We start from the raw sequence: 24,470 nt of genomic DNA, 5'->3' as shown, positions 1-24,470 counted from the left end.
CAGGTGCAAAGATGCCGCTGTCCCTTTAAGAGACGAGGGCTGACTGACTGCGCGCGTATGCAGCGGCTCCTCGTCATCCTCACTGCTGAGACACAGACACACAAGATCCGCTGGGACTCCTCCGATATTCAGTAGCTCTCCTGTGCTCGGAATGGAGATGTTGAATAATCGACTAAAATAAGGAAAAGTGCTCGCAGAGATCAAGATGGTGTCGTGGATCATTTCGCGGATGGTGGTGTGAGTGTTTATGCGGCGCGCGCGCGCGCGTGTGTGTTTGTGTTGTGTGTTGCTGCGGATACATGCCGCTTTTCAATGAAAATATAAGCTATATCTACTATTTTGTAATTCAAATGCTTTATTATTAATATTAAGAGGGATTTAAATTAATTGGGCTACTCTTAAAAATTACATAAAGGGTTAAATTAATAAAACAAAGCGATGACTTCATCCAGACGAGGGTTCACGTATTAGACGTTGTATTGCATGTTGTGTGCACGATTTTCACAGAGCAAAATGCCCTATTTATGATATTGTGCCTTAATGAACCAAACACCTCAATAAAGAATAAGAAATACGATTTTGGCTTTAAAACATATTGGCAGGTTTTAAACATAACAGCTGTTGTGTATATTGCACACCCATCACATCATTTCCTCTTTATGCTGATGTCATCATACTTTCAAATGTCCTTTTTTTTATTACCAACTGTAACAAGTGTCTTCTGAGATGGGTTGATGAGGGTTTTTCTGTAAGAAGGCCTACCTGCCTTGATGATTGGTCCCTGCTGGTAATGTTATTAGGTAATGTAAAGGATGCCAATCTGGTCCATTGACTCACACATTTGTTATGTTTGGCTCTCAGATGGGTTCTTAGTGGGATTTACAGTCAGGTGACTTTGATTCGCTTTGGATCATACCCAGTCTGCCAACTCAGATTTCTTACTTCCCGATTCATTGATTGCATCAAGCGCTCAGGCCTTGCTCCACAATGCATGTGCAGGTCATATTATTCCAAAGAGTGCTTGGGCACAAAAGGGAGAGGTTTAATTTTTTATGACTTTGTTGGCCTGGATCTAGGCCATTAGAAACAAACATCAGGTATCATTATCGTGGTTTTGCTGAATCTCATGGAATGCTCTTTGCTGTGGCTTTAACTGTTGCGAGCAGATGCATTATGGGATTCGGGCTAACAAATGGGACAGAGGGCATGTGGTCTGCCACGCGCCAGACTGCCTCGCTGTCATCATGCTTCATTATGCATTACACATGGTGCAAGGTCTATAATATCATATGCATTTACTGAATATAATGCACCATAAGTACCATGTTTTAAAGGCAAGATGCCCAGGTGAATAGGGTAAAAAATTACAACTAATAGATATCACTAAACTTCCCATTTGTCTTTAAGAATTGCAAACTGTTTTCTGAAATGGTATGTTTACATATGCAAATGAAGCATCTATCTAATTAAATATGCACTAATTTGCACCCATTCCAGAAGATATGTTTGAACATTAAATAAAGCCACATTCAAAATTCTCGTTTTATTTTGTCGTCACACTGTATTAGAGTCAAAGATTTTTACCGAGGGCATCTTTTATCTAATTTCATCACTCCATAAATAAGCCAGAAAAGTCCACTGTAATTTTAGGGATAAAAATTGTGTTAAATGAGGCAAATTGTATATAAGCAACCTCCTCTGTAAAAAAAAAAAAAAAAAAAATCTGATTATCAAAAGGAATAAAATCGTAGTGGAGAGTTTTGTCTCGGTGTATGAGAAAACACTAATTTTAAGAAACTGGCCTTTAAACATATATTTGTGATTGAAATCTACAGGTGCAAATAGATAAAGTACAATAATTATTGGGAAAAAATTTGAATAATTTGACTTTTTGTTTATTTAATTTTATTTATTTTTTCCCATTAGACTCAAACACCATGTTGTATGGAAAGCCAAATATCCCAAAAACTCTTAAGTTGAGCAGTCCATGAAAAATGATGGTTTTGCCTGTAGCCACAGAACACATTGGGACGCTCTCATGCCAGCTGTCTGCAGTGCATTCAGTGGATGGGTGTGGTCTGTCCTGTATCCTCTGGATCTGCCATTGCAGAACGTTCAGCTTTTGTCACATCAGCACAAAACGACATGTTTGTGTGTGTGGGAGCCCGAGTGAACGAGTGCATGCTGCACATGTGGGGCATATGGGTCTTATCTGGTCCCTTTGTGTGTGCACCCGTCTCTGTGCACTTCAACTCCCTTTCATAAATGATTCACTTTTAATGGCTCTCAGATTCTGAGTGTCAGGCATGATTGCGTGTGTACAGTAGGGCTAGTGTTGACTGGGATACGTTTTCTGGGTTTGCTTTTCACTGAAGTACAGCTCTGAATATTTTGATCAGCCACCAGTATATTGGTGTGATTTTATAAACTGGTTTATATCTGTTCTTGTTGGATATGAATGACCTGGAGATATCAAGCTTACCTTTATCACATAGTATAAATCGGCAGCCTTTTAAGTGTCATAATTGTGTGCTTTAAATTGAGGTGATGGTGCAAGTGAAACTGTAGAAGCTGAAGTGAGTTGGTGTGATGGTAAGATGAGCTTGTCTGTGTCTGATGGGTTGTGTGTCTTTTCTCTCTGCAGTCTGGCCTTCGGGACCCTCTACCCAGCCTATTCCTCTTATAAAGCTGTGAAGACGAAAAACGTCAAGGAGTATGTGAGTATTTCAGGATTCAAGTTTATTTGTAATCTGGTTTCAGTTGGCCTGAAAGTTGATTGTTTTGTAATGTTATAGTTTAAAGGAATGAATATACTCCTCTTAATGTCCAGTTAATGTGTATATGTGTATATATAAACACGCACACAAACCCGATTCCAAAAAAGTTGGGACACTGTACAAACTGTGAATAAAAACAGAATGCAATGATGTGGAAGTTTCAAATTTCCATATTTTATTCAGAATACAACATGGATGACAAATCAAAATGTTTAAACTGAGAAAATGTTTTTTTTTTTTCTAAAGTGACGTGACATTCAGCCAAGTATGGTGACCCATACTCAGAATTCGTGCTCTGCATTTAACCCATCCGAAGTGCACACACAAAGAGCAGTGAACACACACACACACACACACACACACACACACTGTGAGCACACACCCGGAGCAGTGGGCAGCCATTTATGCTGCGACGCCCAGGGAGCAGTTGGGGGTTCGATGCCTTGCTCAAGGGCACCTAAGTTGTGGTATTGAGGGTGGAGAGAGAACTGTACATGCACTCCCCCCACCCACAATTCCTGCCGGCCCCAGACTCGAACTCACAACCTTTAGATTGCGAGTCCGACTCTCTAACCATTAGGCCACAACTTCCCAAATGTATGATTTTAAGGGAAAATTTCATGGCATCAACACATCTCAAAAAAGTTGGGACATGGCCATGTTTACCACTGTGTGGCATCCCCTCTTCTTTTTATAACAGTCTGCAAACGTCTGGGGACTGAAGAGACAAGTTTCTCAAGTTTAGGAATAGGAATGTTGTCCCATTCTTGTCTAATACAGGCTTCTAGTTGCTCAACTGTCTTAGGTCTTCTTTGTAACATCTTCCTCTTTATGATGTGCCAAATGTTTTCTATGGGTGAAAGATCTGGACTGTAGGCTGGCCATTTCAGAACCTTCATTTCAGAAGAAGATCCTTCTTCTATGCAGCCATGATGTTGTAATTGATGCAGTATGTGGTCTGGCATTGTCATGTTGGAAAATACAAGGTCTTCCCTGAAAGAGACGACGTCTGGATGGGAGCATATGTTGTTCTAGAACCTGGATATACCTTTCAGCATTGATGGCGCCTTTCCAGATGTGTAAGCTGCACATGCCACACACACGCATGCAACCCCATACCATCAGAGATGCAGGCTTCTGAACTGAGCGGTTGAACTTGGGTTGTCCTTGTCCTCTTTAGTCCGGATGACATGTAGTCCCAGTTTTCCAAAAAGAACTTCAAATTTTGATTCCTCTGACCACAGAACAGTTTTCCTCTTTGCTGCGGTCCATTTTAAATGAGCCTTGGCCCAGAGAAAACACCTGCGCTTCTGGATCATGTTTAGAAATTGCTTCTTCTTTGACCTATAGAGATTTAGCAAGCAAACGGTGAACGGCTCGGTGGATTGTGTTCACCGACAGTGTTTTCTGGAAGTATTCCTGAGCCCATGTTGTGATTTCCATTACAGTATCATTCCTGTATGTGATGCAGTGCTGTCTAAGGGCTGAAGATCATGGGCATCCAGTATGGTTTTCCGGCCTTGACCCTTACGCACAGAGATTGTTCCAGATTCTCTGAATCTTTGGATGATATTATGATGATGATAACTTCAAACTCTTTAAAAATTTTCTCTGAGAAACTCCTTTCTGATATTTCTCCACTATTTTTCGTCGCAGCATTGGGGGAATCGGTGATCCTCTGCCCATCTTGACTTCTGAGAGACACTGCCACTCTGAGAGGCTCTTTTTATACCCAATCATGTTGCCAATTGACCTAATAAATTGCAAATTGGTCCTCCAGCTGTTATTAACTTTTCCGGCCTCTTATTGCTACTTGTCCCAACTTTTTTGGAATGTGTAGCTCTTATGAAATCCAAAATGAGCCAATATTTGGAATGACATTTCAATATGCCTCACTTTCAACATTTGATATGTTATCTATATTCTATTGTGAATAAAATAAAAGTTTGACATTTGTAAATTATTCCATTCCTTTTTTACTCACAATTTGTACACTGTACAAATTGTGAGTAAAAAAGGGTAAAAAAAATACTAAAAGGGTTAAAAAATGCGATAAGAGTTTTACCACATTTTTTTAACCCTTTTAGTAAAATGTATTCGCTCTTATAAATAAAAAAAGGTTTGTACCCTTTACATGGAAAGTGGCAAAATTATGTTTTAAAAGAGATTTCTCGGGAAAGCACCCATATAATAATATATAAATACATAAACACCCGTATAATATTATTAATAATAAAATTTAATATCTCTCATCTTGGAGTCTCAGGTTACCGGTTGCTATGGAAACCACTCGGGCCGCAGTTTGCTCCCTCAGACACCCTTTTTAGCGTCTCTGTCATCTGTAATACAAGAAGCACCACCGTACGTTCATTCAGAGATGTTTTGATTAGACAGTTTGCACATTTGTATAACCTCTTCTGTTGTCTTATGGAGATGAATTTATAAATGCAAAAGGAGTTTTAGATGACCATAGTGATGTGTCCTATCATAAAAACCCAAAATGGCAGTACAGCTGGAGACATAGCTGGCAGTGCAGTGTTTTTCATAAGGCAGTCATGCAAAAAACACACAAGGCTATATTCAGTGAACATGTGACCTGATACATGCTGCTGATGTCATGCACACACATCTGTGTGTGTTTCCATCCTCAGGTCAAATGGATGATGTACTGGATAGTGTTTGCGTTATTCACAACAGCAGAGATGATCACAGATATGCTTTTATCATGGTAAGTCAATTGTTAATAATGTTTTAGGCTATTTCAGATATTTTTGTTATCATGCTTTATACATTGGATTTTTCACATTTTGTATATTTAAGCGGTGTATTTATCATCCTAAACCCTATCGTTTATTATTATTATTATGTAACTTTTATTGCATTAATTGTTAAACGCTAGCCTCCCATTTTTCAGGTTTCCATTTTATTTTGAGCTGAAGATTGCTTTTGTTATCTGGCTGTTGTCCCCGTACACCAAGGGCTCCAGTGTGCTGTATCGCAAGTTTGTGCACCCCACGCTCTCCAACAAAGAAAAGGTACAGCTTGCCCCACTGAATGTAATCAAAATATTGTTAAAGATGACTTTTTTGCATCTTCAAACTGTTTTTCAATTGTTTTCAAACCGGTTTCCTGAACACTCCACCAATCAGAGAGTTGAGGCAGAGTAATGGATTTGTCATGCGTGATGTATATGTGTGTTACAGGAAATTGATGAGTACATAACCCAGGCTAAAGACCGCAGTTATGAGACCATGATGCGCTTTGGGAAGAGAGGACTCAATATAGCTGCCACTGCAGCAGTCACGGCAGCCACAAAGGTGAAATCACTATGAAGTGTGTAAAATTAATTGAGCTAAAATAAATAACTGTAAAAACAGTAAGATTGTGAAATATTACTACAATATAAAACAACTATTTTCTGTTTGAATATATTTCAAAATGTAATTTATTCCTGTGATAGAACGCTAAATTTTCAGCATTACTCCAGTCTTCAGAGTCACACGATCCTTCAGAAATCATTCTAATCATATGCCGATATATTTTCACGTTTCTTATTTTTACTATCAATGTTAAAAGCAGTTGTGCTGCTTAATATTTTTCGTAGCATTATAAATGTCTTTACTGACACTTTTGAACAATTTAATGAGTCCTTAATTCATAAAAGTATTACTTTTGAGCATTAGTGGATTATTTTATATATATTTATATATATATTCAGGGTAAGTAAAGTTCTGACCTACTGGTTTAGCATAAAAAATATACTTTGTTACCGTGATTGCTAGGTGCTATTGTGAAGAGCAGGTTTATTTTTTTTTATAAGTTGAGGGGGGAAAAAAACATATCTTTTATATATTTTGCAAAGTGTAGGGCAGGGTCACTGTTCAATGCACATTTGTCTTCTATTCAAACTGTGCAAAGAACTTTATTGTCATATGTACAAGTGCCGTATAATTGTGACTAGCCTTGAATGAGATTATGCAATTGTGATATTTGAATCTTTTGTGTTCTTGACCTGCAGGGTCAGGGCGTGTTATCAGAGAAGCTGCGCAGTTTCAGCATGCAGGATCTGACTCTGATTCAGAACGAAGACGAGCTGCTGCTGGACGGCGCAGACGACACACACACTGCCGCCACGCTACCTCGGGCTAAAACAGTCACGCGCACAGGTACCATACACACGGCTGCCGTCCTAACAGAATCAAACTTTATGGAAAAATCCTAATAGGCTGCATTCCCACAGTGCTTTCGCCAGCCGTACTAACAGGTGTGACTCCCAAAATCTAATCCTCTACATACAGACAAAGGGGATTGAAAAATAACCAAAGGGAAGTAACCATAGTAAATCCGCTTCTTTAATCCCTTTAACTATAGAGAAAGATCACTCTAGTAAATATTACTTTGAATACAGCTCATATTTATAAGGGTCTGTCCTGTTCAAACACACACAAGCAGGTCAATGAGATGTGTGTGTGTGTGTGTGTGTTTGCTGACTCACTGAAAGCAGCTCTGCAGGCGGCCTTTGTCTCGGCCTGTTTCTAATGCTGATGCTGATGTGACCAGCATGTGATTCAGCTGCCCACTGGCCAAAAGACAGGAGGGCTCGATCTGCTGGGGTTAGCTCATATGCAACTGCACACACTTTCCCATTTGCTGGATGAGTTTCAGCACTCATTAAAGCGGTTCAGGACAAATGCTGAGTTTGACCTCTTCGTATACCATGAAGTCACGAGACTCGCAAGTCACGGAAGGTCGTGACCCCAGACTGAGGCTTTACGGCAAACAAAAGAAAGTCTGTGGTAGAACCACATCCGAGTTCTACAGAGAGGGGATCATTTCAATAATGAGACGGGTAGTGATTTTATTAGGCTTCGTTGATTTACAGGGCGTCAAAGATACATTGTGAACGGACAAGCAAAGGGCTCTTCTAAAGAAGTCTTTGTGTTTCAGGCTTTGAATGAGGCCTGGCAAGCTTTAAATGCCAGAGAGAGTCTGTTCACAGCACAGTGCCAGAGAGCCAGTGATCACACCGCAAGACCAATTTGATGCTTGTATTTGATTTGGTTGAGTCATTTGATATCATTCACATGACCTTAATGTGGCTTGTATTAGAGACTGGTCTAAACGGCACGAGATCTAAACTGTTTATTGTATTGTGACGATTTCCTAATATCCCTTCATTTATATTTTGTTGTGCTGTTAATCGATTACAAAATTGACTAATATATCACATTTTTCTGTAATGATATCAAACCTAACATTCGAATTTGTAACCAAAAATCTATTTTCACATTTGAATTTCCAAATGAATGTAGAAGTACTATGAATGCAGGCAACTAGCACCAATATCGATTCTGTTACTAATGCCTCTGGGGTTTCTGGGGATAAAATGAGTAAATATTACTATTCAACAATGCCATAAAATGCGTGCAATAATTTGTCAAATTGAATAGGCCTGTTACAGAATACAAAATCTATTCTCTTAATTTAAGACAACCTAAAAGAATCTTTAAATAAACCCATTCTAATAAATGTCATATTTAGCTGTATATATTAATATATTGTGTAGTATACAGAAATAGAATGATGTTTCTGTCCGTATCTGCTCTCTCTGTTTGAATTTTTCCCCAGGTTGTTTGTGCACCTATTTTGACAATAAATAGAAAAATCAACAGGGATTGTTAGCAATGAACTCATTATTTTTGACATCCCTAATATTGTTGTTTATCTGACATTTTGTTTTTTTATTGTCTTATAATATGTGCAATTTATTTTCAGATATTAAAATGGCCCGATCTAACTTTTAAAATGTCAGATTGGGGGAAAAATCCAAAATATGACTTGAGCGAGATTCATCTGTGGTGAAATTGTAGCCTTAGAGACCTACTCAAAATCTGGCTGTAATTTATTGCAAATTAATAAAAAGCAAATGGTGTCATGTCACATTTGTGGCAGCTGCACATCTAGGAGGAACAAATTCAGTAAAGCAATTGTTGAGGCGTAGAAAGGAATGTCTAAACTGTGTCTTCTTATTATTATTTTCTTCAGTTCGTGCCACACCCATACCGGCTGACAACGAATCGCAGCACAGCTGTCGCTCTGATGACCAATCAGATAGCAGGACAGAGCATTCGGATGAAGATGCAGCAGATAAGGCCCCAAAACGCACTTCAAGCGTCAGAGCAGTCAAGAAACCAGCCGCTGCCAAAACAGAGGTACACAATTAATTTGCTGTTTCTTTACCAACCTTTTTTTTTTAACTCCTAGGCACTCACTGATTAGACAAGAATGAAATATTTAGAAGTGTACAACATTACAGTGTGTTATAAAACAATCAAGGGTGGAAGTATGAGAAAATGGACTTGATAGTGTCTTGATACTGTATTATTTAAAACACTTTCGAATTCACAAATTCCTACCAGTACGACCCAAAAACATTATTATAAGCTTACCGTTGTGAATCAGGCTTAGGTAAGGCAGTGGTTTTGAACAATGGCTGGCTATGTGGCTATGGCTTCCTCAAATTAATTTTGGATAGTTTTTAATAAATAAAAAAAGTTATGCACTGCAGCTTTAAATTGGCCTAGACATCTTGTGCACTGTGTCTTCCACTGTAAGTCTTGTAAAGCAATGTGGAGAATTCTGAAACCGCTTAAATAAGACCGTAAAATAAGCCAACTCTCTGAAAACTCAGTCCCCTTAATTATTATTAATATTTATTTTGTTGCAGCCTTGTGCTAAAATGCTTTAAATAATTTTTTCAGTCTACACTCCACATCCCATAATGACAAAGCAGAAATCGAGGCACAGATCTGTAGAAGACTACAAACATTTTCTGCTGCGTTGAAGGTTCTCAAGAACACCGTGGCTGCCATAATTCTTAAAGGTCAGAAGTTTGGAAAAACCAAGCTGAGCTATTGGCAGATAAGAGTAAGAGAGGTAACCAAGACCCCGATGATCACTCTGCTTGAGCTCCAGAGATCATGTTTGGAGATGGGAGGACAACCTCGCTCTGACACTCCAGCATTTAGGGAGAACACCCAAATGAAAGTGCATGACATATAAAATTACAAAAAAAGCACAAAAAGGACTTCCATACTGAGAAAAACAAGATTATCTGCTCTGACAATCCTCTCTTCCAAGCTTCATTTCCAGAGGAAACCAGTGCAGTTCTGTGTTAATGGATGTTGGAGCATCATGTTGTGGAGGTGTTTTTCAGAGTCAGGAAATGGGGAATATGACAAGGTGGAAGATACCTTGTTCTAAGCACATCATGTACACAATTTATGAATTCCCTCATTTTAAGTAAATCGTGAGCACCATTTAGGCCTACTAATTTATTATCTTGTTTTATGAATATCGTTTCTGTTTGAATAATTTATGAATGACATATTGCACCCTCTTTGGCAACAGACTATATCCCCATCACAGTCCTGTTATACTTTATTCATAACAGCAGCAAGTGGCCTTTTCTCAATTCGCAAGTATTAGTAAAACATACTCGTGATTTTACTAAGATGAGGCAACAGATTGGTAAATTTTTCTGGCATGGGAATGAATTGTTTACTCGTGACAACAATATAAATATTTTTTTTCCTGCATGTCATATCCAAGATTCAGTAGTTTCAGTAGGAAGCCATGTGATCTGTAACTTTGTGTAAAAGTGAGAATTCCACACACATTTTATTTCCCCAATGGATTCAAGATGGTTATTCGGGGGTATTTCTATTTGCATTTTTTGCCTTCACTGAACTGCCTTCATCCAGCTGCTCAAGACGATCTTGTTACAACCGTAAAAGGTTTTAATACTCTTCCTCTTTTCTTTTGTTTTTCTTTACCACCAAATCCTGCCGCCATCCCCAGCAGACCACCAAGACAGTGAAGAAACCCACAAAGAAGAAAACCACCACCACGGCCAACAACAATGCTGAATTACCATGAGTCACACTGCGTTTATCCATCCCTGGACAACACACACATTCATGTGCTTTCCCGTACTAACATTAGTGCTTTTCGCTTTTACAGATATGTTCTTACAACTGCAGATACACACACAAACATAAATGCATCACCTCTAGTCGGTTTAATGCGGTGAAGAAGTTAAGACGTCTGGCTTCATGCATTCATTTTCTGTTAACACTCCAATGTGTGTGTTTCAAGTAAGGCTGGGTCTTGTCTTTTTGTCTGTAGGCCTTAATATTTTCAAAAGCATGAGATCAGAAAGTAGTGCCTGCACATGATCCTATATAAACACGTCTGAGCCCACGGTTTCTTATAACTACAGAATCCATGCCAGAGCTTCATGGTTTCCATACTACAGGCCAATTTCTCTTTTTTTAGCATGTAGGACACACACTATGGGACGAACAAGAATCGGGAACAGAAAAACCGGGTTGTTAAATGAATAAATAAGTTGATTTACAGCACAGCGTCCAAAGGGAGTTCTGGAGGTGCCCAGAGCGGCTCTGTTCTCATTCCGGGTCACCGAACATCCCGAGCCCGAGACTTGTTGTGAATATTCATGATCAAAGAGGTCAGATGTCTACTGGAAGCTGCAGGCACTCAAACGCTCTCGCCATCAATTAATAGCGCTTTTGTCAGCTAGGACTGGAGGCGTTCGGCACACATTAGCTGTTTCTTGTGCTAATTTTACATTCGTGTGGCGTGATGAAACTTAAACAAGTGGTAGATGAGATGACAGGTGTCATCTGGCGTTTTGGTAGGGCGCAAGATGAAAACCGAATCCCACGTTGGCCAGTAAAGGACAAGATCCCTCTGTCTTGAGTAACCGGTTCCTGAAGACTGGAGATTTTTATTCGGTTCTTGGCTTTCTGTTGTTGTGGCTTGTTCAGCAAAACTCAATTATTCCATATCAGTTTGTAATAGTGTCGAACAGACTCGGTTAGCACAAACCAAAGCATCCGCTGAGAGTCGGCAGATGATTCACTGTGGTGAAATGGTCAACCCTCGTTGCTGAAAATCATCATAAAAGGTGCTTTTGGAAAATATGCTGGCTTAAAACCCTCTGGTCCTTTTTTTTTTTTTTTTTAAACAATACATTTTTTGATCCTTAGAACAAAGTTCATTTGAAACTGCATGTAGCCCTAAATCCAGATGTGGGCAGTTGTGTTTCCCAGCACAGCTGTTCAGAGTGTCCTGATCTTAACTTCAACTGCAGTTTGATGTACTGTACTGTTTTGCATTACTACATGCAATACTACTGAGAGCTGGTGGGTGGCGCTGCTGTACAGGAGAAGAGCACAGGGCCCTTCCTATCAGATTGAATGACAACACATGGATGGGGAATAGTTTTGAATTCTAATGTATTTAAATCAATCTGTTAATAAGCTGATATTTTCCTGAAACATCTTCATTTGTGTAAAACTACTGACTGATCAAAATTTCTGCCTTACTTTAATAGGCTTTTGAAGTTAAACATTTCTTTTTTTTTTTGAGGTTTACATTTAGTGTCACTTTAGTAGGATACGATGTACAGAAACGTGTTGTTTCTTTTAATTATTTTTTTAAGTGCTGTTTGTTTTGTGCATATTTGTGATGTTTTAATTCAAGAGTTTCTGCCTTTTTTTGGATAAACATGAGTCATAGGCTATTTGGTCTTGGAAAGAAAAGATGCGTGTGAGAAGGAATGATTTTCATTTTGCAGTTCATTTTAACAGTGCAAAACATGTCAGTCTTACGTTTAGTAGTTATTAGCAGATCGATGTTTCTGTAGAAGCGCACGGTTTAGAAATAAGATCGTCATGATCTTTAATTTAGTGTTGCTGATTGGCAACTTGACATTTTCTGTGTCTCGGTCTCTTGAGTAATCAGTTGTTTTTTTTTAAAGAATCTTTATTTGAGATCTTTTTTCTTTTAATTAAATGCTAGTGCGGTTGATGTTCACCAACCCACACAGACATGACAAGTCAGTCTCAATTCTCATTCTTTGTTTCATACTTTTATTCGCTTCTTTCCCCTCTTTGTTCAGTATTTCTTATTTGCATAAATAAAAATGACAACAACATTTGTTTTTGTTTTCATTCACCAAGGCCCACACTGAGTGAGACATGACAAACTGAACATACTTTTCTTTCATATTTTCTGTAATGTTTTGGAAATGGGAATTATTGCATACAGATTTGAACTGTGAGAGAATAGTCAACATTAATATATTGTTTGTGCCAATTGTCAATGCTCTTAATATATTAAAAGAATGAAAACGAAAGAGATTGCTGCTAAGTGTGTACTAACTGACCTTGAATTATTATTCAATAAAATGCAATTACATACCTAATGGATTATTCATTTAATTGTCATTTAGTACCTAGTTTCAACAACTTTTTATTATTATTTTTTTCTTTAATTTTCTTCAATTTTTTTCATTAGAAAGAGGATACCAGGTGAAATGTACTGCAATTATATCTGGCAACCCTCCAGCGGAGCTCCATTCTTTATTTATTTTTTATTCCAGTGGTTTTAAGGGACATAAAGATGTTTAATTTTGCTGCTTATGTCTGCTTATAAAGTCATAGACTTCAGTTTTTCACTGGAGGATAAACTCCTCTCTCTTTTGTTTTAGTTTAGGAGTTATACATTCTCAATCTTAAACAGCTTCAGAATTTAAAGAGTTATATTTAGAGATAAGATGTTTATATGAAATGGAACACATTGAAGTTTAGCATGTGCAGAATGATGCATCATTATTCTTAAAAGGAGTACTTGCATTTTTGAATTTAGTTGTAAAATGGAAGCGGTACATAAATATAACGGCCACAGTGTAAAAATGATTATGAATTTAACGGTAAAAGACTGTAAAAGTGCTACAGTAAAAACTTGTTATATGGTTAACAGTAAGTTCTCCTGTGCAGTGAAAAACTGTATTGGACATTACAGTAATTTTACAGAAATGATATACTAATGGAAAAATAGTGTATAGTTTACTTTAAATAACCGTAAATTGACACTATTAGAATTCCCTGCATTTCATTTCAAATTTGATTTTTGATTTTTTTTTTATCAGTTAGTTTTTCGTATCAGTCGTGTACATTACGGTTGTGTTAAATCTAGTGATTTTAAATGAATGTTTATTGCATTATTTCAGTTTTGTGTGTTACCATAGTGTTTAGTATTTGTGTTAATGATACTGTGCACCTTCTATATATGTTAATATTTAGATTTTTTTAATCTATATATTTTATTTGATTATCATTATTATTTTAGCTTTGTAACGTAAGACTGAAGAATATGTAAATGACTTGATATCATACTTAGGCATTATAATCCATATAAGCCTTACCTCACAACTTGCAGGACCTAAAGGATCCACTGCTAAATGTCTTGGTGCCACAGAACACGTTCAGAGGTCTTGTGAGACCATGTTTTGATGCATCAGAGAAAGTTAGCTTTTTTTGTGGATGATAAGTGTATATATTTGCCCATATTTTAACTAAAGATGTTTCATAATAGCAACACTGTGAATTCAAGTGGAATGATAGATTGAATATTACTCTATATTATTATCTAAAATATATTTCTACTCCGTAACATGTAAACTTAAGCCCACAAAACTCCAAACCTGTTAGCTTTGAGGTCACCTGTATTCTAGTGTACTCTTAAAAGTGGAAAAAAAACATATTTTGGCAGTCTAGCAGACACACATTTTACAGTTTTACGGTATTTGAGAAGATAATCGGTTGACCTTCAGTCTTGTGCAGTGATCATGTTTTATGGCGCCTCTGCAATTTTAGCGAAATGATAAATTCTTAAAGACTGAAGGTTTTAAAGACTGAAGGTTTCTGTGAAATATTGGTAATGTGTAAATCTGCAATTAACTGATGACAGTTGGCTATTTATGCTTTGACAATTATCTTTAAATACTCAACGCTCTCGAGCGATGTTGCTATGGCTACATCCTCAGGGAACATTACTGTCTATTTAGCTCAATTTAACTTGAAACACTGTTGAAAAAATGCTGTTTAATTTTTTTTTTGAATATAAAAAGCATATTTTTAAGAAACCTTTTGTTCTGACTACCTTTTGGGGTGTTTAAGTTGCTTAGTTTGTACACTGTACGTGTCCCTGTCAATGTGTGTGTTTATATGGGATGCTGGTTTTAGCTGATCCTTTGCTAGTTTATGCTGGTTTAGCGGTTCGACCAGCTTATGACCAGCACATGACCAGCATCCCAGCTTCAAAACATACCTAACCTGCTGTTTTTCAACAGGGATGCCATGATTCAATTGCACAGACATAATCACACATTGATAGATCCATGTTTGCTAAATAAAACACGGCACAAACTGACACCTGATAGTCTTCTCCGTAACTGAAAACAACTCGTGACATTATACATTGTCATAGACCCCTGAGAGAGCAATTGTGGTTGTAGTGGTTATGTGCTTATGTTAAGTTTTAATAGAAATATTATCACAGACCAATACTAAGCAATGTCACTTGGTGGAGCAAGTCATCCAATAATATCATTTTGTAAACTAATGTCTTTAATCGATAATGACAGCAATGCAGCAAGAGCTTTAGTGAGCAGTAATGAATGTTGTGTATCTCACATCTCTGTAATGAGAAAGCTAATTATCTTTACCAATTAAAGCCAGTTTAACCGTGCAAATAAACAAAGAGGCAGAATGAAAGGGAAATAATGAATAACGCATTCAGTCAGGCAGATTTCAAGTCGTGTTTGACTCACAAGTGCACACATTAGCTTCACATGACACGTTACATGTTATGTTAATTAGCACTTTTCTGTGTGCAAAGATAGTTTACAGAATGCCTTTGTTTTTATGCGTACAAAGTGCTTTAAAATTAACTCTAGCTTAAGTAAAAGTGCTCATGTTTCACTGCATCCGTCATGTGTGTGTACTGGTGAAAACATGTCCCTAGCTGGTTACATAAGGCTCTGCAGTAATTGAATCTCATTACTGCTGCAGTCCCGCGGTGTGAGGGGTGATTCCTGGGACGTGGGCTGGTGTGAACCCCAGATGTGGGAATCCCTGAGTTTGCCCAGAGCTTGCATCATCTCCTCTCTCCTATAAGTTTGTCTCCTCTGCTCTCCCTCCACTCTCTGGCTATTTTTTGCTCTCTCTGTTTCCTTCCCTAGAGACTGTGGAGTTTACACGGACTGTGCTGACGACAGCAGGAGAAACCCTGTTACTCTGCCTCAGCTGGGCTCCGAAGGGGCCCACGTAACGCCTCTCTCCCACTGCAGTGCTGTCTCTCTTTTCTATCTAGCCTGCACATTTGTTGCCATGAATTTGTTTTTGAGGAGGTGTGTGTTCGTGCACAACAAGTGTGACTATGTAAGATCTGGCTCAGAAGAGTGTGTTTACTGCTGCTGAAGAACTTTCAGAATACCGTTTGATTGTCGTCCATCTCAGCTGTAAGGAATTTTAGATGTATGCAGTTAATCTAGAAAGTACTGGCTTGCTTGAACAACATTTAAAATAAATATTTTTGCATTATAAAAAAAAAGAATCTAAGTGTAATTAACATTACCATTCAAAACTTAGAGAAATGACATTCATATAAAATAATCTTGAAAAATGTATTACGGTTTCCATAATAATATTAAGCATGTTTTTGAGCAGCAAATCAGCATAATGGATGCTGGAAATTCAGCTTTATGACAGGAATAAATTTGATTTTACAATGTATTCACATAGGAAAATTAAAATTATGTAACAATATTAGCGTTTTTTCTTGATCCAATAATAGCAATCTTGGTGAGCATAAAATAATTATTAATCTTGCCAACCCCAAATGTGTATTAATTTATATAAATAGTATAAGAGATTCACTCAAGAAAAAAATTAATTTAATTAATAATTAATACACAACTAAATTTGTGTGGGCTTTGACTTTACTATGACTTTAGAACTTTTGGCTAAAGGTTAAAGGCAAAAGTTAGTTCAGCATGTTTTTGCAGTTGTCACTTGATTAGATAGTTTGAAACTGATACATTTTTAACTGTGACTTATGTGTCCATATTTTAGGGTGACCTAAAAGTGTAAAATGATTAAATGAACCCCATTCACTTGTCTCCGGAAGCTTGTGGCTTCTTCATGACCAGCAGAGGGCCTTGTTTGATCAAGAAAGACATAGACGTCAGTCTCCATGCAGCTCTCCAAACACCTTTCCTGTTGGAGAAGTTTGCAGCTCATTTATTTAGCAGCTTCTGTCATTTTCATCCTTCAAGATCTTGAAGGTTGAGGGTCACGAACGAGAACCACCTGCATTATACATTCAAATACCCCCCCCCCCCCCCAAATAGTTTTTATATTGTGTTCTTTATAGTCTTTAGCAAAACAAATGATATTTATTTTAATGGTACAATTATTGAGGCACAATGTGTCATTTACTATATATACAAAGTACAAGATGGTTAGTTTCTGCTCTGTTACACACACCAGTGTAAGCAATCCTTTGTCGATCTCATTCCCCTCTCTTTGCCCTAAGCTTTCCTTCCATATCATGTCCTATTAACCAAAACAGCATAAATCCCTCAAAAATACAATCATAATGAGATCATATAGTACAGTACAGTGTATTGATAAACAGTACATAAAGCATGTTTTTACAGTGCTTGCTTTTGTAAACCCTAACATGATGTCCACCATTCAAAATCTCACAATAGTTTTTGCATACTTGGTTTCTACACGATTCTTTGCATTTTACCATCTCTAATAAGATCCTGAGCAACAATCTTCAAACAGACTATCAGTTTCACAGAAAGTTCACAAACCCCAAAACAAAACCCACACTTCCTTCAGGAATCTAGTTAGACCTTGGAGCTCTCTTAAAGCAGCGACTGAAAAATGCTCCGCTGTTCGAGGAAGTTTGTTGCCATGCATCAAAATGTGTCATTGTGTCATTTTTTGAATAATAAATGTCGGAACTCTAAAGCATTTTTAAGCATCAAGCCTCACTAAAAGGTTGAGTTCATGGTGTTCACCTTTATTTTATTCATTGGTTTACCAGCCTTTCATGCACGAGTTATTTTTATGTCATTTATTAATCTTTCGTATCGCAATGGACTTTCTCACTGAAAAAAAAAAAAACGAATCTTCATCCGTGTCCACGCCGCATACTGTTTTTGTTTGGATCATGCCTAACACTGGAGCCTTCTCTCTCTCTCTTCCTCTCCTCTAGCTTTCTTTCCTCCGCCCCTCCATTCTTGTCCTCCGGTAGCCATAGCAACGTGTGCTGCCATGGTGCAGGGCCTCTGGCAGGTGACACAATGCGGCTAATTACTGGCACTTAGCTCAGCGCTAATTAAAGTGAGCTCAGCTAATCGGGGGGTCAAGTGGACCTGCTGATCCATCCATCCATCCATTGCTCCATCCATCCATCCATCCTTACCTTTACCTTTAGCCTAAACTTCCCCATGCAGCCCCTCCGAGTGAAGCTGTCTCTCTCTCTCTCTCTCTCTCTCTGTCTGTCTCGCTCTATCAGACAGCTGGCATCCACACAGGGGTTGAGGGTTTGACCTTCCTGCTCTCCAGGCTCTCTCAGCATCCGAGTAAACAGACAAATGAATCTCACAAAGGTGAGGGTCAATTTATCTAATTTGGTCGAGGTCGGTCAGCCAAGATTACCTTACTCTCTACTGGGAGGAACACTTCTCTCTCTAATTCCATTAACTACAAATTTTGCCTCAGCATACTTATAATTTGCTAGTTATTAATAGTTTGTAAGGAAGTTAAGTTAAGTTTAGGTATTGCATTAGAGATGTAGAATATGGTCAGGCAGAATATGTACTTTATAAGCACTAATAAACAGCCAGTATGTTGATAATAAGCATGCTAATAAGAAACTAGTTTATAGTGAGAATTGGTTCCTATACTGAAGTGTTACCGAAACATGTTATGAGTATGGCACCATATTCAAAAAACAATATTATCATGCTACATGTACATCTACAGGTCCCCAAAAAGCACTAACATACCCCATATATGCTATAAAACCTTGATTTTTTATATATATTTGTTATTAAAAGTAGATGTTATTTAATTGTTAAGTGACATTTAAAACATTTGGAGTTTTAATCTTCAGTAAAAATTACTAAATAACTATTTTATGTTAAAAGTTCAAGGTAAATTCGATAATATAAACCATAACAAAATATACAATCCACCGTATGTATTAATATTTACATCATTTTAGGGTTTTATACAGTATATCTGAGTATTATATATAGCAGTTTATATATAATTTAATATAAAATATAGTGTATATACATTCAGAGAAAGGGAGAGAGAAGTATATGCTGTTTGTGTTTGTTTTTTTACTGACCACAGACATTTGTTATGAAAAATATATTTAATTTGTTATGAATACTCCAGAATTTTCTGGGACTTTTTAAAAACATTTAGCTAAGTTAAAAGTTTAGAATTTTAATTGAAAGATTATTTCTCCAGAAGAAGTAATTATATTATACTAAATAAACATTCTATTAAATAAATGAACTAAAAATCCAATTGTGCAAATAATCATAATTATTCTTACTCTACTTAATTGTTTTGTTTCATTCATTTTGCTTCATCACTTGTGATTTTTATTCTGCCAATGGGCACACACACACACACACACACATTTCCTCCACTCTGCATAAAGGATTCATCCTACCTTTGACAAATGTGGGCAGATGAATATTGGAGTTGCCCTGCTGAGGAGAGACAGATGCGGAGCATGCATGCTTACAGGGAGACAGAGGGATGGTGGGATTTAGTTTAGAGGAGTGGATAAGGTCAGAGCTCGTCAGCAGGTTCGCTGTTTACTGATGTTTACTGTGCAGCTCCTGCTGAGGGGACACCTGGTGTGCTGTCATCATCCACCACACAAACCCATACATGCATACACACTGAGATACAAGCACAAACTAAAGGATGTACAGTCCGTTAAACAGTGGCACATAATATGAGCACAAATGCACAAACACATACAAAAGCAGGTGATAAAAGGCATGGCTGGAGATATCCTCTCATAATCAGATGCTGCTCTCATTGGATTGTGGCTGTTGGAGCTCTCCATGGTGCTGAAAGCTCTCTGTAATCCACAAGCACTTTTAATGAGAGAGAGAGACAGAGAGGGGAATGAAGTGCTATATTTAAAACAGGCCTCGTTCTTTATTAATTAGTGCTTATTTAGACAGATCTGGAGTGCTATTTGGCGTATGTTGACAAGTTTGGCATTTCTACATTTTTCTTCTAAATATATACAGTCTAATGCATTCTCAGTGCTCTGCTTTAAGCTTCAAATCATGCATATGCATTAAAAAAGTAACTTGGACACACCTGTGGAATTTGCATAGTGAAAAGCGACAATCTGAGATTTGAATACTGTGTTTATATATATAATAACTGTGTGTGTGTGTGTGTGTATATATATATATATATATATATATATATATATATATATATATATATATATATATATATATATATTTATACACAGTTGGGAAAATATATGTTTGATCCCCTGCTGATTTTGTAAGTTTTCCCACATAAAAAAAAGAAGGGTCTGTAATTTTTATGAAAAGTTTATTTTAACAGATAGAGTCAGAACATCAACCAAAAAATCCAGAAAGAAAAAAACACATTGTGTAAAGGTTAGAAATTGCCTTTATTGCCTTGGCGGTATGTTTCGGGTCATTGTCATGCTGGAAGGCCCATCCATGACCCATCTTCAGTGTTCTGGCTGAGGGAAGGAGGTTCTCGTCCAAGATTTTACAGTACATAGCCCCGTCCAATTGCCCCTCAATGCAGTGTAGTCGTCCAGTACCCTTAGCAGAAAAACAGCCCCAAAGCATAATGTTTCCACCTCCGTGCTTGACTGTAGGGATGGTGTTCTTGGGGTCTCTATCCATCAAAATAAATGTACCATAAAATTACAGACCTTTCATTTCTTTGTAAGTGGGCAAACAGGATTTCCTCACTGTGTGTGTGTGTGTGTGTGTGTGTGCGTGTGTGTGTATATATATATATATATATATATATATATATACAGTACAGACCAAAAGTTTGGAAACAATACTATTTTTAATGTTTTTGAAAGAAGTTTCTTCTGCTCATCAAGCCTGCATTTATTTGATCAAAAATACAGAATTGGGAAATATTATTACATCTTAAAATAATAGTTTTCTATTTGAATATACTTTAAAAAAATCATTTATTCCTGTGATGCAAAGCTGAATTTTCAGCATCACTACTCCAGCCTTCAGTGTCACATGTCACATCCAGTCTATCACATGATCATTTAGAAATCATTCTAATATTCTGATTTATTGTGAGTGTTGGAAAAAGTTCTGCTGTCTAATATATTTGATGAATAAAAGGTTAAAAAGAACTGCATTTATTCAAAATAAATAAAACAATTCTAATAATATATATTCTAATAATATATTTTCTTTACTATCACTTTTTATCAATTTAACACATCCTTGATGAATAAAAGTATTGAATTTATTTAAAAAAAAGAAAGGAAAAAAAAAATTACTGACCCCAAATTACTGACCAGTAGTGAATATTGTTATTACAAAATATTTATATTTTAAAAACATAGCTTCTTTTTTTTGTTTTTTACTTTTTATTCATCAAAGTATCCTAAAAAAGTATCACATGTTCTGAAAAAATATTAAACAGCAGAACTGTTTCCAACTTTGATAATGAATCATCATATTAGAATGATTTCTAAAGGATCATGTGATAATGATCCTAAAAATTCAGAAATCACAGAAATAAATGATAATTTAAAGTATAATACATTTAAAAACAATTATTTAAAATTGTAATAATATATCACAATATAAAAAAGCGATATAAACACAATATAAAACGCGAGGCAGCGTTTGTCTGTTAGTCACTTCGCAGCGCTGCTTGTACGCCTCTAATTTCACTTACCAAACACACATTCATCCATACAGAGACATGACCAAATTCATTGTCTCTCCCCGATGAACAAATCACACATAAGAACATGCACTTGGAAATATGTCAGCATACACACTCACACTCACATGCGGCCGTGTGTTTGCTTAAGGGGGCATGAATGACACAGGAGTGTTCTGACAGTCGCCTGGAAGATCTCACAGGGCAGGAGGGAGATCAGTGGGAAAAAAAAACCTATTTGTTTCTCCGTCCTAGATTGATGAGCGCGCACACACACACACATACACACGCACACGCAGTGAGTCACTATGGCTCATTGAGGCCACGCTTTACCAAACTGACAGCAGCAGGTCTGTGGGCATGCACAGGAAAGAAGGAGGAGAGGGGAACGCTAGAAAAATGAAAGAGGGGATGGAGGGAAAACAGGAAACAATGTAGAGAAGTAAACGCAGGAAAACACAGACAGCAGGAGAGAGAGAGAAGTCCCTGTGGCACATTGTTGTATATCGTGTTGTGGTGTCACTACAATACAGCAGCACTTCTCGTCTCCCCTCCAGCGATGTCATGATGGAACTAGAGCTGGATGGATCCAAACTTCATAAATATACAAATCCGCATCTGTATAAGCAGGCTTGATAGTGATGCGGAGGTCCTCACCGACATTCTTCTCGAGTTACGGAGAGGGATCCAGAGAGGTTAAGAAGCTGCTGTGCAGGGGTCAGTGACATGTGATTGGAGAACATTCTGCATTTTTTACTAGGGAACATGAGCATCTTTCTTAAAATCACTTGTTAAAGAAGATAAAAGATGATTAAATAAAACTAGCAATTAGGTTTATTATTATTATTATTTATGTCTGTCTGACCTACAGCCGCTGAAGAAACCCCTGCCAAGTGCATTAATTGCATTTCGAAAAACAACCTCACCAGGTCCATGAAGTTATTCTACAAGTTATTTAATTTTAATATGTTGTTAAATGTGGTTTTAGACTTTGAGGGATAAATAGGCCTGTATTTAAAAAGTAGATCTCGCGTGAGTGACGTGACTATACTAGTCTTATATTCAAAAGAGAAAACAGTTGAGTAATGGAACAGCTTCCTGAGGGAAAAGTGATGATTCATGATTTCATGATGATCAAAACCTTCATCGCCATTTATTCTGATCGCACAACCGCATTTAGTTAGACACAAAAAAAAAGTTTTTGTGCTGCTGACGTGCAGGGAAATATTTTTTATACATTTTTGAAAAATGTACTTAAGTTTGTTGTAATAAAAAAAGTAATTTAATATTTATTTATATTATATTTAAAAAAATTAAAATAAAATATGTTTTGAATTTAATTTCATGTCAAATGAAAAGCCTTAAGTCTAAAGAAGTTTTGTTCCAAATTTGACATTGATATCACAAAAAATTAGGTTTCTGTTATTTTTAGTCGCTATACCAACAATGTCCACTAGGTACTAGTCATGATCCTTGTATGATTTGTAATGGACGACTGATTTGATTTACAATTTTTTTTTTTTATTCAAACAGCAATACAACATTCTAGATAGGTTGTAAATGATTTTTTAATCAAACATAGCTACTAGAGTGTTGTTACAGAAACTTCACAAAAAAAAGTTTATTTCATGTATGATCATAAATGAAATTGACATGCATTACATTTTTTACTGAATATTTGCAACATCAATCATACATATATAAATATACATATTCAATTTATTCTCAAAGTTTTTGATAAAAACTAGAAAAGATGTTTTGTCTGAATTATTGGCAGCCAAAAAAAAATTAAAAAATATATGTGTATGTATCAGCTTTTTGTAACAAAAGCTAACTTCTTGGTGGGTTTTTTTTTTTTTTGCTACATTTTCTTGTCACAAATTAATGAATTACTGTCACTCCATAATAATAATAAATATAAAACAGTGGTCAAATATGAAAAATACAATCTCTATGGTCTCCAATGATATATAGTTTGTCAAGATTAGTTTAGGTTTAGTATAGAATATTACGGTTTTAAATATGTAATGGCTTTGGGCCCACCGGTGGGCCAGTGACACTTAAGGGTTTTTAACATCCATCAAAAACGATAACTGTAACCACAAACTTAAGTCAAACTTTCATTCTGACCCAATAGAATACCATTCACAAACATGAAGTATGCGTTTAGAATAAAAAGAATGAGACGGCCTGTTGGTGCGTTGACGTAATATACTATATAGTTATCATCATAAATATTCTTTATTATAGATATGTATTTATAATTTTGATAATTTTGCACTTTAGTATTTTATCGCATAGCTATATGGTTTATGACCAGAGCATAGTTTGTCACACAATATTTACTGAGATATGACATTTTGCACTTATTTTTACCTGACAAACCAACTTGTGCACTCACAAGCTCTCTTTTTTATATATAAAAATGTGTGGCTTGTGGGATTGACATGGGATCAGCTTTGTCCCAAATGGAACCCGAAGTCCTGGCCTTTCTTAAAAATCAACAGTTTTGTGACGTAATGACTTTTGTGAAAGTCACAATTGACTCTAGAGCAAAGGAGCAAAGGTGGCACTTGCAAGCACCCCTTTTCAACCTGAAATGACAAATGGAATACCCTAAACACCAGTAAGTCTGCAAATGACACATTAAGTGTGCTATTTGGGAAAGGGCCTGCATTTAATTTTGAAGGCTGCACCTTTGTTGGTGACATACCTCACTGAGGCCACCTCATTTAAAACAAATAAATAAATAATAATAATGTTTATATTCCAAAGTAATAAAAAAATTAAAGTAATT

General features: G+C 36.7%; 1 protein-coding gene and 1 long non-coding RNA gene across 3 annotated transcripts; both read left to right on the top strand.

Annotated features, from left to right (window-relative positions):
* Window positions 1–41: 41 nt before the first annotated feature.
* On the top strand, window positions 42–11,809 carry reep2 (receptor accessory protein 2). 2 transcript variants are annotated; one of them, XM_059516411.1, is made up of 8 exons: window positions 42–237; window positions 2,645–2,717; window positions 5,429–5,505; window positions 5,692–5,812; window positions 5,981–6,094; window positions 6,796–6,943; window positions 8,823–8,989; window positions 10,641–11,809. In XM_059516411.1, the coding sequence occupies exons 1-8, from the start codon at window positions 206–208 to the stop codon at window positions 10,713–10,715; spliced, it is 807 nt and encodes a 268-aa protein (XP_059372394.1). In that variant the 5' UTR covers window positions 42–205; the 3' UTR covers window positions 10,716–11,809. The 2 variants fall into 2 exon arrangements, with proteins under 2 accessions (XP_059372394.1, XP_059372393.1); XM_059516410.1 differs by having other exon boundaries at window positions 43–237; window positions 10,638–11,809.
* Window positions 11,810–22,993: 11,184 nt separating this feature from the next.
* LOC132110207 (uncharacterized) lies at window positions 22,994–23,184 on the top strand. The gene is made up of 2 exons (XR_009424612.1): window positions 22,994–23,053; window positions 23,089–23,184. It is a non-coding gene; the product is annotated as an uncharacterized LOC132110207 (long non-coding RNA).
* Window positions 23,185–24,470: the final 1,286 nt, after the last annotated feature.

This window comes from Carassius carassius, chromosome 29, assembly GCF_963082965.1.
Source record: "Carassius carassius chromosome 29, fCarCar2.1, whole genome shotgun sequence".
NCBI lineage: Eukaryota > Metazoa > Chordata > Actinopteri > Cypriniformes > Cyprinidae > Carassius > Carassius carassius.
This window is presented reverse-complemented; position numbering and strand designations above follow the sequence as displayed.

Coding starts and splice junctions, on each gene's coding strand:
- reep2 (XM_059516410.1), top strand. CDS start 206: ATGGTGTCGTGGATCATTTCGCGGATGGTGGT. Junction 5,506..5,691: donor ACAGATATGCTTTTATCATG/GTAAGTCAATTG, acceptor CCCATTTTTCAG/GTTTCCATTTTATTTTGAGC. Junction 6,944..8,822: donor TAAAACAGTCACGCGCACAG/GTACCATACACA, acceptor TATTTTCTTCAG/TTCGTGCCACACCCATACCG.